This window comes from Rhinolophus sinicus, linkage group LG05, assembly GCF_036562045.2.
Source record: "Rhinolophus sinicus isolate RSC01 linkage group LG05, ASM3656204v1, whole genome shotgun sequence".
NCBI lineage: Eukaryota > Metazoa > Chordata > Mammalia > Chiroptera > Rhinolophidae > Rhinolophus > Rhinolophus sinicus.
Genome location: NC_133755.1, coordinates 121,407,708 through 121,421,019, shown reverse-complemented (window position 1 = coordinate 121,421,019; position 13,312 = coordinate 121,407,708). Strand labels below are relative to the sequence as shown.

The 13,312-nt window shown below is 34.7% G+C and overlaps 1 protein-coding gene across 7 annotated transcripts in view; it reads right to left on the bottom strand.

Moving 5' to 3' along the window:
- ZNF292 (zinc finger protein 292) overlaps positions 1-13,312 on the bottom strand; it is a 76,494-nt gene that overhangs the window by 29,674 nt on the left and 33,508 nt on the right. For 3 of the 7 annotated variants that reach the window (XM_074333269.1, XM_019743277.2, XM_074333268.1), the window contains 3 exons: positions 8,275-8,429; positions 8,006-8,084; positions 5,609-5,744 (listed from right to left, as the gene is read on the bottom strand). In XM_074333269.1, coding sequence (XP_074189370.1) covers positions 5,609-5,744; positions 8,006-8,084; positions 8,275-8,429 — 370 coding nt within the window. Of the gene's footprint in view, positions 1-5,608; positions 5,745-8,005; positions 8,085-8,274; positions 8,430-13,312 lie in introns of those variants that run through there. The other 4 variants (XM_074333270.1, XM_074333271.1, XM_019743278.2 and 1 more) reach the window with 4 other exon arrangements.

Genomic DNA, 13,312 nt, shown 5'->3' with positions numbered 1-13,312 from the left:
TATGGTACATTCATACAATGGAATATTATTCAGCAATAAAAAGGAATGAACTATTAAGCCAAAGACACAGATGAATGTTAAACGCATATTGCTAAGTGCAAGACTCCAGACTGAAAAGGCTATAATTACGACAGTCTCGAAAAGTCAAAGGTCAGGAGCTGTCAGGCATTCAGGAGAGGTTTGAGTAGGTTAAGCACAGATGACTTTTTTAGGGCAGTGAAATTACTCTGTATGATACTGTAATGGTGGATACATGAAACTATTTGTTTGTCAAAACCCACAGAACTTTACAGCACAAAGAGGGAATCTTAAGGTATGAAAATTTAAAAAATGTATTTAGGGGGTTGGAGGAGCCCAGAATGGTTTGCAAAATATGGCAAAAGAATCTAACTGTATTACAAATACTATGAAAGAATGTCACTAAAAGAGGTGAGAAAAGGTGCTCACCTGACTAACTTTGAATAAGTGCTGTTTGTGAGAATAATGTCAAGAGGAACTGCAGGAGCATCGTACTCTAATTGATAAAGTTGTTTTCCACAGGGGTACAGGTTATGAATTCTGAAACAATTACACATGTATTCTAGGACTGATTAATTAAGCACATGGGAGGCCAATGGTAGGAGAAACCAATCTGAAAAGACTACACACTGTATGATTCCAATTATACGACATTCTGTTGAAGGTTATAGATAAGCAGGAGGACGATGCTAGAAAGATCCATGTGGTATGGATTAGAGTTAGAGACATCAGTATGAACTCTCATATTTAGTTTACTTTAGATACAGCTGGTTACATTTAGAAATATTTATAGGTATATGTACATATACACAGATTCCATATATTTTCTTGCCTTGTGCATTGAGAGATTCTGGAAGCAATGACACCCCAGTATCAATGAGTACACCCAGTTACCAGGTCTTGATTTCTAATACTTCTCAATAAAAGGAACCAGGGGTCCTTGGAGAAATAGCTGATTTTAGGACTGGGTAGGAAATATACGAGGTAAGCCTAGAGCATCTGTAGTGCCAGGAAACAAGGAAGTATGCAAACAAAAACCCACATTACCCACAGTGATGGGACTACGTCAAAGGGGCACAGAAGTTAACTCAAGAGTTCCCAGTGGCAAAAGCTGGAACCAGTTGAGCAACAAAATAAATGAAGTCGTATTGGACTATGACCAAAGTATAAAGTAAGTATCCACTGAGTCCACACTGATATAAATGACTAAATAAACAGAGGGGGAAAAAAGACAAATCTCCTGTGTAGAATTCCAAATAATCTATGTAGATACTGCCCCCTCAAGGAGGTGGAGCTTAATTCTCCACCTTTTAAGCATGGGTTGCATACAGTAACTTAACTCAAAGAATACAGCATGAAAGGGGGTAAAAGAGTTACTTTACAGCAGAGAACCTGACAAACCCACTACCTCGTCCAGGTGATCAAGGTTAACATCAACAGTCAAAAGTAACGTGGACAGTATGTATCCTTGATGTAATATAGTGACAATGGCACTTTACCTCTGTGATCTTCTTTCCCCAAACCCACAAGCCCAGTTCTAATTATGAGAGCAACATCAGACAGATCCCAATTGAGGGACATTTTACAAAATACCTAACCAGTATGCCTCAAAACTGTCAAGGTCATCAGAAACAAAGAAAGTCTGAAAAACTGTCACAGCCAAGGAGAGCTTAGCGAGACATGATGACTAAATGTCACGTGGAATCCTGGATAGGATTCTGGAACAGAAAAGGGACATTAGGTAAAAACTGAGGAAATCTGAATGAAGCATGGACTTATTTAATAACAAAGTATCAGTACTGATTTATTAATTGTGACAATGCACCATACTAATGTAAAATATTAATAGCAGGGAAATTGGTTGTGGGGACTCTTCAAAATTGTTCTATAAATCCAAAACCATTCTGATATAAAAAGTTCACTTAAAAAATAATAAATTAGGTTAGACTAACCTCAATATTAAACAACTAACTAATTTAATAGAATTCTAGCCAAATACCTGTTACAGTCTTTCATCAAATCCAACTGACAAAAGGGAGAACCACGAACCAGACATAAAGAAAAATACGTGTGTCTGATGAAACAATCATAATCAAAGGGTACTGATTAAAGGACTGAAGGCAAGCAGGAAGATTTCTATAAGTATCCCAGGGGCTAGGGTTCTGGACATGACCTTTTTATGATTATTATCAAGGACCTGGATGCCAACAGAGTATATGCTAATTAGAGGAAACTGGGAAGGACAAAAACCTTGAACAACAAAATCACGGTTTAAAAGGATTTTGACAAGTTATACAGACAGAATGGATCTTATTAAAGCGTGAAATTAAAGAGAGAAAAAAAGTGATACCTTATGTGCCAAAAAACAAAGCACTAAAATGTAAATAATTCAATAGTAGCATTTATTTTTAAAATATTTTCCTGTGGTTTTAGTAACCTCACTGAGCTATGAGAAAGATATGGCTACCCAAAAAGGTAATGTCATCTAAAGTCACACTAACTTAAGTATCAATTGTTAGGACGAAGGGGAGAGAGTACCAAATGACCTCAAAGCTGGCCAGATCATATTTAGGGTACATATTAAGTTTTGAGAATTACACATTAAGGAGTACAACAAACAAAATGCACTCAAAAATCAGGAATCATGATTGTAGATTTAAAATCATTGTAGATTTAATTTTTTATTTTTATTTTATATTTTAAATTTAATCATTTAAAAATGATTGTAGATTTAAAAGCCACACCAGGAAGGCTTCTAGTCTATAGAAGATGACGAGGTGTCGAAATGATGGCAATCTTTAAGAAAGTGCTTTGGCATGAAAGAGGGATTTATACTTTGGGATGGCTTCAGGGATAGCACTAGATCCAAAAGCAGGAAACGCTAAGAATGTAGTTTTCACAATTTTCACAGGGAAGATTTTCTAATAGAAGGCTAAGAATGGACTGAACTACAACACAGTTACCATTCTCTAGAAGTGTTTAAGCAAAGGCTGATTTACTTATCAGTGGTGTTTTAAAACGGAGCTAAAACTGGGTGAAAAAAATAAATGAACATTCAGTGCCTTTCCAATCCCAAGATTATGAGTAAAGAAAGGCACAAGTAATATGTAAGCCTAAAGTTCCTGTGATAGTCAAAAGCCATCTACTTGAAATATGCTGGTTTGGTTAGTAGAGTTACCTTATTCTAGGATGTTAACACCTTAAAGTGAAACCAGCATTTTTAATTTTGAGTCCTGTCCACCTGAATTCCCCCAAATCAAAGAGCATTTCTTGGATTAGCTGGGTTTTAGTAGGTCCAAAATCAGTCAATTAAAAAAAAAAAGAAAACTCAGGATTAAGTGGATTATCTACTGTTGAAATACTACATCAAACCTAAAGGCTTCACTATAAACAAACTAATGAGCACAGCCTACTGAATCTGTACTCATTATTCTCTAAATTCTAGCTCTCCTCTTCAAACTTGGTATAGGCTAGATTAAGTTAAACCAAGGGGCTAGATATATAACCTAAAAAGCTAAGTTTCCCATCCTTTTGAACCATCATGAAATTTGAAAATGTAAATAAATTAGTTATGTATGTGGAAATGTTATTTCCTTCAACTTTTTCAAAGGAGGAAATGAATATACACTTGCAGTTTGTGTGATTAACATAAAGTAACTCCCCTCAAAGAAGCATTCTAAATAACAGAAAACCAAGTAAAGATTATGGCTGCAAATCCCTTAATCATATAACATCTCTCTGGTTGCTTCATGAGTTGTATTAAGGTCATTTTCTACTGTAGAAACTCCTCTTGGCTGCAATAGTCCAAATTATTCCAGTGGCTACGTCAAGTGAAAACCAAGAAATAAAGCAGTACAGAGATGGGCCAGAGATGCTTGTTAACAGAAACAATGCTAAGCACATTTAAACAAGTAAGGAAACTGAGAACGCTTTCTTTTAAAATAAATTTTAAATCTCTGCTCAGGTAAATTTCATTTTACTACTTTAACATAATGTGTGAGTTTGGCAAAAACACTCTTCAGAAATTGACAAAAGAAAAAAGGAGTTAATTCTTTATTTAAGCTAGGTGCAATTTTATTTTATTAGGCTAGGTGCAACAGGGTGCATTACAAAAAGGACAGAGGTTGAGGATATGACTTCAATTCCTGGCTCTGCTCACATCACTGGCAATGCGATGTGGAAAAGACAACTAGTTTTTCTGAGCCTCCATTTTCTGATCTGTATAACAGGGACAGTAAAGGGCCTACCTTTCTCATAGGACCATTGTGAAGGTTAAATGAAACCATGCATATAAAAAAAAAAAATGCACATTTCAAACTGTTAGGAACCATACAATGCAATTTGATATTATCATTATTAATATAGTACATCTAATATCTCTAAAAGCTGAGAACATTAAAAAGTATAATTTGATTATAGGAATAAAAACATAGTGGTATTAATATAATAGGAATAAAATTAATATGCCAAAGGCAAAAAAAAAAATCTAAGATTTTCAACTTTTAAATGTTCTTATTACTTTAAATAATGAGGGTCTACTCTACATTTCTCTAAGGCCTTGAGAACACTGTAGCTAGTCTGGATATCCACAAAGGAAGGGTATACTGAAAAGAAACTTCTTGTGAAAACTAAGAAAACAGATCACACGCTAAGAACTATCAGGAAAGCATGCAGAAATAGTAAGAGGGGAGGCCCGGTAGGAACAAGCAACTTAAAGAGGAGTTCGGAGATCAGCTGGGAAGCCTGTTGGTAAATACCAAAGTACCAGAAGAGTTCTCAAACAAAGGGCTCAACACTCCCTTCTCAGAGCCTTCTAAATTTGCTATCACAGAGCAAAATACCTAGTTTGACCCCAATCAACATGAAAAACAGCAATAAACAATGGAAACAGCTTGTTTACTTCTCTAGTTAAACACCTTGGGAAAGATTAAGGTGAAAGTTGGACACTTTCCAAAATAATCTCAAGAAAAATTCCAAAGACAAAACTGTGTTCTTCTTTGTGGTATACACAATTTTTGAACTCTGAACATTAAGTGTTATATGTAGTAATGATTTAGCCATCTACTTCCAATCAGCCAGTTTAAGTTTAACTGGGATCTTTCTTTATTGCCCGAGTTCATACAATAACAACAAAGCAGGATAAAATAAGACTGAGCAATTAGCTGTTTGAGAAAGAGTACTAATCTTAGAGACAGAAGGCTTCCCAGTTTGAGCATTAATTTCTTACTCTATATTGAGGAAAATTATTTAACTACCCTATTTCTGCTTCTCCATCTGTCAAATAAGTTAGTTATCAAATATAAGCCAGATTGCCACCTGTCGGGATGTTGCAGACGGAATTCCTCTGTTAAAAAGATGTTGGGAAAAAATTTTAGTTTCTCTGTAATACTAAGACTGTAAAACCCTATCAATACATCTTCCCCCAAATAAAATAAAGGTGAAGGGCCTCAAGCACCTCAGATAAAATGTAATTAAATAGTCTTTTTTGGGGATATCTTGAGATGAATTATATCAAAACAATTTTAAATACTTATTTTTTCTAGTCTAATAAATTCTTGTTTTTTCCTCTCTCTCTCTCTAGAAAATTTACCTTTATTCTTATCCAATGGTTCCTGGGAAAGAATAGTGCACAGTACCGGGTTTTTCCACACCCCAGTCTCTTGAGCTAGAGTAGCTAAAAAATGCAATTCACAGCTGCCATTCTCCATCAGCTTTTCATGAGCTACCTATAAATATTAAATAAACATCCAAAGAATTACAACAGATTTTTAAAAGCAAGCTTATCAGGCTTTAAATGTAATAATACTAAATGTTTGAAAAATTAGATTTATCTTAAAATTTACACATCACATAACAAAGTGCTGCATTCCTTTCTTTCTGATTTTTAAAATCAAATCTCAAGGATAAGAATCATATCAATTATAAATTTTAAATAAATACAAAGTATTTCTATAAATAAGTCCATATTATTTTTTCCCCAAAATCTAAACCAAAAGAAAATGTACTTCTCAAGGAAGCTATCAGAATATCCACAGCACACAAGACCTTATACATTTCACATCCTCTGTGTTAGTAAAAAAAATTTTCCCCAAAACTTTTACAATTAATAAATGACAGATTTGCATCAAGGCCTAAGTGACAATTTACACATATTCCAATAAGACTAATGAAAAGGAAACAACTAAACGCATGATTTTTCATTTATTCATTGTAAAGCCTTGGCAAAATACTATTAAGGATGACACTATACCTTACTTATTAGTTTTTTCCAACTGTTCATGCAATTGGCATATTCTTCAGGCCACAAAAGACCAATAGTTTTCATTCAAGTCAGAAAATGTTAACTGAGAATTTCTATGGGCAAAGTAGTAGGGAAGAGAGCAACTAACTCCTGCGTTTATGGGGCTTATCATCCTCTGTGGGGTAAAGGAATGTTTAAACAGTTAACACACAGGCAAAATGAAACAAATGCTGCTAAGCAGGTATAAAATAACCCCAAGGAAGCTCTGAAATAAGAGCAAAGTGTCATGGAAACTCTTAAAACTGCATGCTATGTTTATACAAAAAGCCTCTTCCTCAAAGCCATAAAAACTTTCTCGTTGCAACAAGTTCAAGTGCTTTAAGAAAATTTCTTTGAAGCTACCACAGAAGGATTTAAAGAGTTATTTCCTTCTCATTAATTCTTATAAAAAAGTGTCAACTAGTGATACTGTTTCAAAAAGGAAAGTTTATCTTATGTTGACCTAAATAAATAAATAAAGAAGTAGCATGAGGAATTCAGTGTATTTGTACATAAACAACTTATTTAATTCCATGGTAGAGTGTATCTGAATGCCAAACAATAAGTTCTAAATTATTTACTTAAAACTGAACACTTGCTGAGAAAAATATCCTAAGACACACGTGACTGATACACTGAAGCAGAAATTACATGATAAAAATATTAGTTGCAATGTGACACATAGGACAAGACACTTTCATTTCAACAGTTATTAAGTATCTATTATATGTAAGACATAATAAAATCCTATGGTATTAAGATGAATCCTACCCTCAAGAATTTTGCACTTGATGTACATTTTAATGTTTAATATTAAATAGGAAAGTTGATTTCTCTGCCTAACTACAGTTTATTTCACACGCTCCTAAAATTTGAGGCTAATCCTCTTTAATGTATCTCCTATAGAAAAACATAAGGCCAAAAGATATTTTAAGAACTGGGGCTAGAGAAAAAGACAACTATACCTTTTGAAACTAGCTAGCAGGAACATTCTTTTTAACCAATTAATCAAAATTTAACTTGAAGCTACAATATATCCAGCACAATTTAGTGCTTGAAACAAAATTTAATGTTCTTGAAAATGCTCCAAACCAACTAAGTGCAAAATTGTGGTGTGTTCATATAAGTTGAATAAAAGCACTAAAGAAAAGAGACAAAGCGTGTGTTTCAGCTCTAGAAGGAAAAGCATGTGCTTTGGAATAAAGAACCTGGGTTCAGTTCAAGTAACTACTCTGTGATTATTAGCTGTGTAAGTATGGGCAGATGAATATTTTAGAGTATGAGCCTCAGTTTCCTCACCTTTAAAATGGGAAAAATATACCTACTCCCACAAAGTTTTCACTAGAGTTAGATATGTTAAAATTATTATAAAGCATATTGCAGATTTTCAGCAATTAGTTAAAACTGTTTCTAAATACAAATGAGGGTATTTTCTTTTGTCTTCCCTTACTGCTCTGACAGTCCTAATTATTTCATTTTAAAGAACAGTGCAATATTCAACCAATCTAGCTAAATGTATACTTCTATATTCTTTTAGGAAACATTTATTGAGCATCTACTATATGCAAGACACTAGTGTTAATAACAGCAGCAATTAATATTTGTCATTATTTAGATGTTTTAAAGTTTAACCAAATAATTTATTAATAATAAAGCAAACGGACTTAAAATATCCCTATATTAAAACTAATACGTAAATATTCTCACCTGCACCAGTGTCTGAAATTGTTCCCATTGTTTATCTGATAACTCAACAGGCAGACACAGTAAAAGTTCAACACAGCTTCTAAAAAACAAAAAGTTGGTAAGGATACAGATAATTATTAAAATTTGAAGTAAAATATAACGAATAATTCTAATATCAGTAGACTCCCCGTAAACAATCCACTTAAAATCAAACTATCATAGGATCTGAGATAAAAAGTTAAAACAAAAAAGCTAAATCCAATCTTTTATTTACTCAAAGGTCTACTCACAATGCCAAGCGTTCCAGAACCAATGCTACATTTTCACATTCAGAGGTAAGATAAGGTCGGGCTTTAACATAACTTTGGATAGCCACTGTGTATACCTCCAATAAAGGTAAGGGATCTTCTGAAGTTTTCCATTTCTCTGCATATTCAAGGAGTGTCTGTTTTGGAAGGAATAACAAAAAGTACTCAACGTAAATCAAAATACACACTGACTAATCAAGTGGTTTTCTTTCCTCCCTGAGAAATTTGAAAAATAGCATTTTTTATTTATAAAAACAAAAATTAGTTTATACTGATTACAATATTCCAAGAAATAAAGCCATAGTCTTATTTGCAGCAGTTCTCTACAGGAGAAAAAATTAGTGTTAACTCATCCAATAATAGCATCATTTCAAATAATGTCCTCTCTTCCCTAGTCAAATACCACCTTTCACACAAACATTTCTAAGATGTAAATTATTTTTTTAAAAAAAAGATACCCGAGCAAGTAATACTTGACCAGACATGCAATGAAGCATTTCAAAGAATATTCATGTTTTCTATTTTTTGTTTAAGGAGTATAAAAATCAACACATAACAATAAATGGATCACATATGGTCAGAAAAGACATGTAACTTTTCAGTTATTAAAAAAAATTGTAATGCATAACATTACTGTCTTTTATGACAAGCTTTAGCATTTAAAATATCATCTAAAGACGTTCACCATACATAAATCAATATTAAAGATACTAGAGAATGATTATAAGGCCAAATGATTTTTGTAATAAAGTGGTTATTCATTAAATTAAAAAAACTCATCCCTCAGTGAAGCAAAGATTTCAAATTCACCTTATCAGAATGACTGAAAAGAAAAAAAAAATGCTGTTTATCCTATAGAGATGAAAGAAACTGGCTACATTAGTTAAACACCCATACGTTAAGACTCTACAACTATTAAAATTGTGCGTCACTAAAGACTATCTAAAAGTTTCTGCAATTATGCTAAATGAAATAGGACTCAAATGTTTTTTATAACACAGAAGACTGCCACAATTGGTCTTCTTCTCATCTCATCACATGTGGAAATTCAGGTGTCATTTCCTAGAAAAAAAGGTGTCTTAAAGAAAAACTCCATGACAGCTTTTATCCTCTGGCATACAGAAGCAGCTTAAAAAAAAAAAAAAAATGTAAACAGGTAGGAAGGTAGAAAGGAAGGTAGGAAAGAAGGAAAAGGAAAGGCATTCATTCTATTCTACTACCAAACACTCAAAAGAAAACACGTGCGGCCTTGTCCTCTCTACTAACCTCTAACTAACAGAAGTAGTAAGTGACCACAGAGCATCAGAAAGGAGTAACATAACGACGACTCACTTTCTGAATAGTCATATATTCATAGGCCCTGACCCTCTCCAGGTCGGACAGAAGTGCAGGTGACATGGAGACCCTGTACTTGCAATTGGCATCTGAAGTGAGGGCCATCGTGTGGCACTGAACCCTTTATCCTGTGGAGTCAGACAGTAACTCTAGGTAGTGTCAGAATTGAACTGAATTGTAGGACACTTATTTGGTGTGGAGAGTTAAAGAAGTGGTATTGGAGAAGACACCATGTATTTTGTGTCAGCATTAAAAAAAAAATCTCTCAACAGGACTTACAAAAATCTAAACAAAACCTACCATTTATATAGGAAAATCTGCATTCTGGGATTCTTTTGTGATTTTCCCTCTATGTCTAGGAATAAAACTGAGTATGATATTCTGTGTCTAAAGAATGTTATGTATGCAAATGTTGATGGTTGGTTTTAATGTTTTCCATGGGTATTTTATGATGATGTGACAGAAGATAACCTCACTCACATCTACGAGAATTTCAGAATTAACACCAACTATGCATATAATTCTTACTTTAGCTACATAGCATCCATCTTTCTACACAAAGTTATTAAAATATTTTCCTTTTTTCTGGAAAAACAAGTTTATATACCCGGGAATTTCATACCAGGCAAATGCTCCCTCAGATGAAAAACATTTTTAAATTTAATTCTAATATGTAATCAAAGATGAGCCCTTTTGGTATCAGAGTCTGACTTGATGAGAAAAATGAATGACAAACCACAGAACGTTAGAACCAGAAAGTACCTTAAAAATTACCTCTCTTCACTTCATTTTACAGCTGAGTAAAGAGGGAGACAAAGCAGATTCTGGGGAAAAGGAGACCATTTACATGGCTATTTAATAGTCTGGGAATAATATACCTAGGGAGAGGGTAGAAGAGGATGACAGCAGATTACAAGAGATAGTACCAAAAAGAAAACGGATGTCATGTTCATACTGATCACATATAGGAGAATAAGTTTAAAAGTTGGGTTTAAAAGCAAGTATCTATCTCTATAAGGCTATGAGAGTCCATATTCATAGCCAGTAAGTACATTGATAGTAGAACTTTCCTAGTTTCTCGAGACCCTAAGAGCAGCAGAGCCCCTGGGAAACTGGAAGCATCCCCAGTGTCACTGGTTAACTATGCTTTCTTCAATTAAAAGAGTTACTTATTTGTATCTACTGCCTTAATCTACACAAGGGCTTTCATGTGGGAATCTCACAATGATCAGACTCATATTCTTTTCCCAGAATTATGAAGATCATTTAATTCTGTTTTATAGAGGAGTAATTAAAGGGTCCAGTGACCTGTACAATATTAATACAACTGGCAATTAGCAAAGCCAGGCAGCCCGACTCTCTGCGAAACATTCTGTCCATTACAAACACTATTTGTGGTAATGTAACAGAACTATAAATCTGTGGAATTACTTTATCATTACAAAATGCCTTTTACCTATATTATTTCGATTTTTCCCCGTAACTTCATGAGGTTTAAATACTATTTATCCAATTTCCCAGACACAATAGAATTAAATAACTTGACTTCTTTATCTGTTAAGATCATTTTAGCTGAAAGTAAGAAAATCCAACTCAAAGCAGCATGAACAATAAGAAAGGTTTCTCACATCAGGATATTACAGGAAGGGCTGTAATTGGTTAGTTCAGTAGCTCAACAATGTCTTCAAGGCCCCAGCCACCTATGTCTTCACTCTGCCATCCCGAACCAACCCCCAGGTCTCACAGTGAAGCATCCTCTTAGCCAGGCTCAGTAACAATCAGAAGAAGAGATGAGACCATCTCTTCGTGTGCATCTCTTTTAAGAACAAGGAAACCTTTCCCAGAAACCCCCAACTCAATTCTGCTCAGGTCTCAATGGCCAGAACTGCATCACATACCTACGTCAAAAATCACATAGCCATAATGGAACCCCACTGCTGACTTTTAAACAAATCAGATTCCACTCTCCAAGTCCGGAGATAGGGCCTACTTCTCTGAAGCACAAAGCCAGGTATGGAAAGAAAAATGTGTGAACAAAATCAGGGTTCTATTAAGGAAGTGGGGGAGGGGCCAAAGTCTCACACTAGTTGTCTCATCAGTGGTTTTTATTCCCACATGCCTTCAAGAATAAATAAGAGAATGTATGTATGTATGTGTGTGTGAATGTGTGTATATGTGTATGTACATTTATATTTATATACACATACACATATAAAGATAAAATTATGATCTGGTTTGGGGAATGGTATAGAGAACAAGAAATAGGGAAAGAAACCTAAGTCTTCCAACAAGGAATCAGATCACTTTCATTAATGAGTAAACTATAAACTAAGCATGGTAAGAAAATTGAACATTATGTATGTGAAGAATAATTGATGGAACTAAGGATGCTTAATCTGGATAACAAGTAACATTTACAGACTATGTACTATATCCTAGGCACTGTTCTGCAAGCTTTATGTGTATCACCTCTTAGTAATTAGGTAAGTTATAATAATATACTTCTTTTTAAAATGGACAAATTGAGGCATTAAGAGGTTAAAGTAACAAACCCCAAGATCACAGAGCTACTTAAGAGGCAGAGAGAAGATTCAAACCCAGACTTCACAGTTTAAGTTCTTAACTACTATGGAGAAATGGAAATTTGATTTCACAGCAAATTCACAAATCTGAAAACTCGTCACGTAAGAGTTAGTCTTATTCTGCGTGGCCTCACAGGAGAAAGTAGGTTAAAGTTTGAAGGAGATACATTTCTGCTTCCCATGAGGTAGATACATCAAACAATTAGAGTCAACCAAAAATAGAACAAGTTAGCCTCTTGGGACAGGAGGACTTAGCACTGAAGTTATTCACAGAAGCAAGGTAACTCAGAGTTCAGGATGCTGTAGAGGAGTCATATTTTGGAGACACATTTCATCAGACCAGAAGAAACTACACTAGTGTGTAATGTGAGTGTGTGGGGGAGGGGGACGCTCATATAGGTTTTGATGGATATGCATATTGTTTAAAATTATTTAATTAGTTTCTAATGTTTACAAATAATAAATTTTACATAAAACTTAGATTTCTGACTTTTCTTTTTTTAAATAATTTTGTAAAATTAGGCAACCCCTATTCCAGCATGGCCCCACATGGCTAGAGCTGAGTATGGATGAGCCCAGTTCCCTTCCAGAGACCAGGTGCAGGCTCTCTGGTTGCTAAAAGCCTCACCTACCTAGCTACCTCCTTCTGTAAGGTACCTACCGTGTTTCCCTGAAAATAATTAAGACTGGGTCTTATATTAATTTTTGCTCCAAAAGACGCATTAGTGCTTATGTTCAGGGGCTGTCCTCCTGAAAAATCATGCTAGGGCTTATTTCCCGGTTAGGTCTTATTTTCGGGGCAACACGGTATTGGACCTCTACAAGGTATTTGTCGTCACAGCCTCTGTTCTACAGTGTGGATTACAGAGGAAGCCCGAGATAGGAGAGAGAAATACAAACAAAAGTTAAAGGATCACACTCTAACGGGAGGGATCTCTAACGTCTTCATTATCATCCTTTTCTAAGAAGCCTTCTGACGTTTTCCCCAAACTGTACCCCACCTCCAATGAACTTTTAATACCACAGATGTACTGTATATCTGTTTATGGGCCTACCATCATACCTCATTTTTTTCTCTCCCTAAGGGCCAATTTTCACCCCCT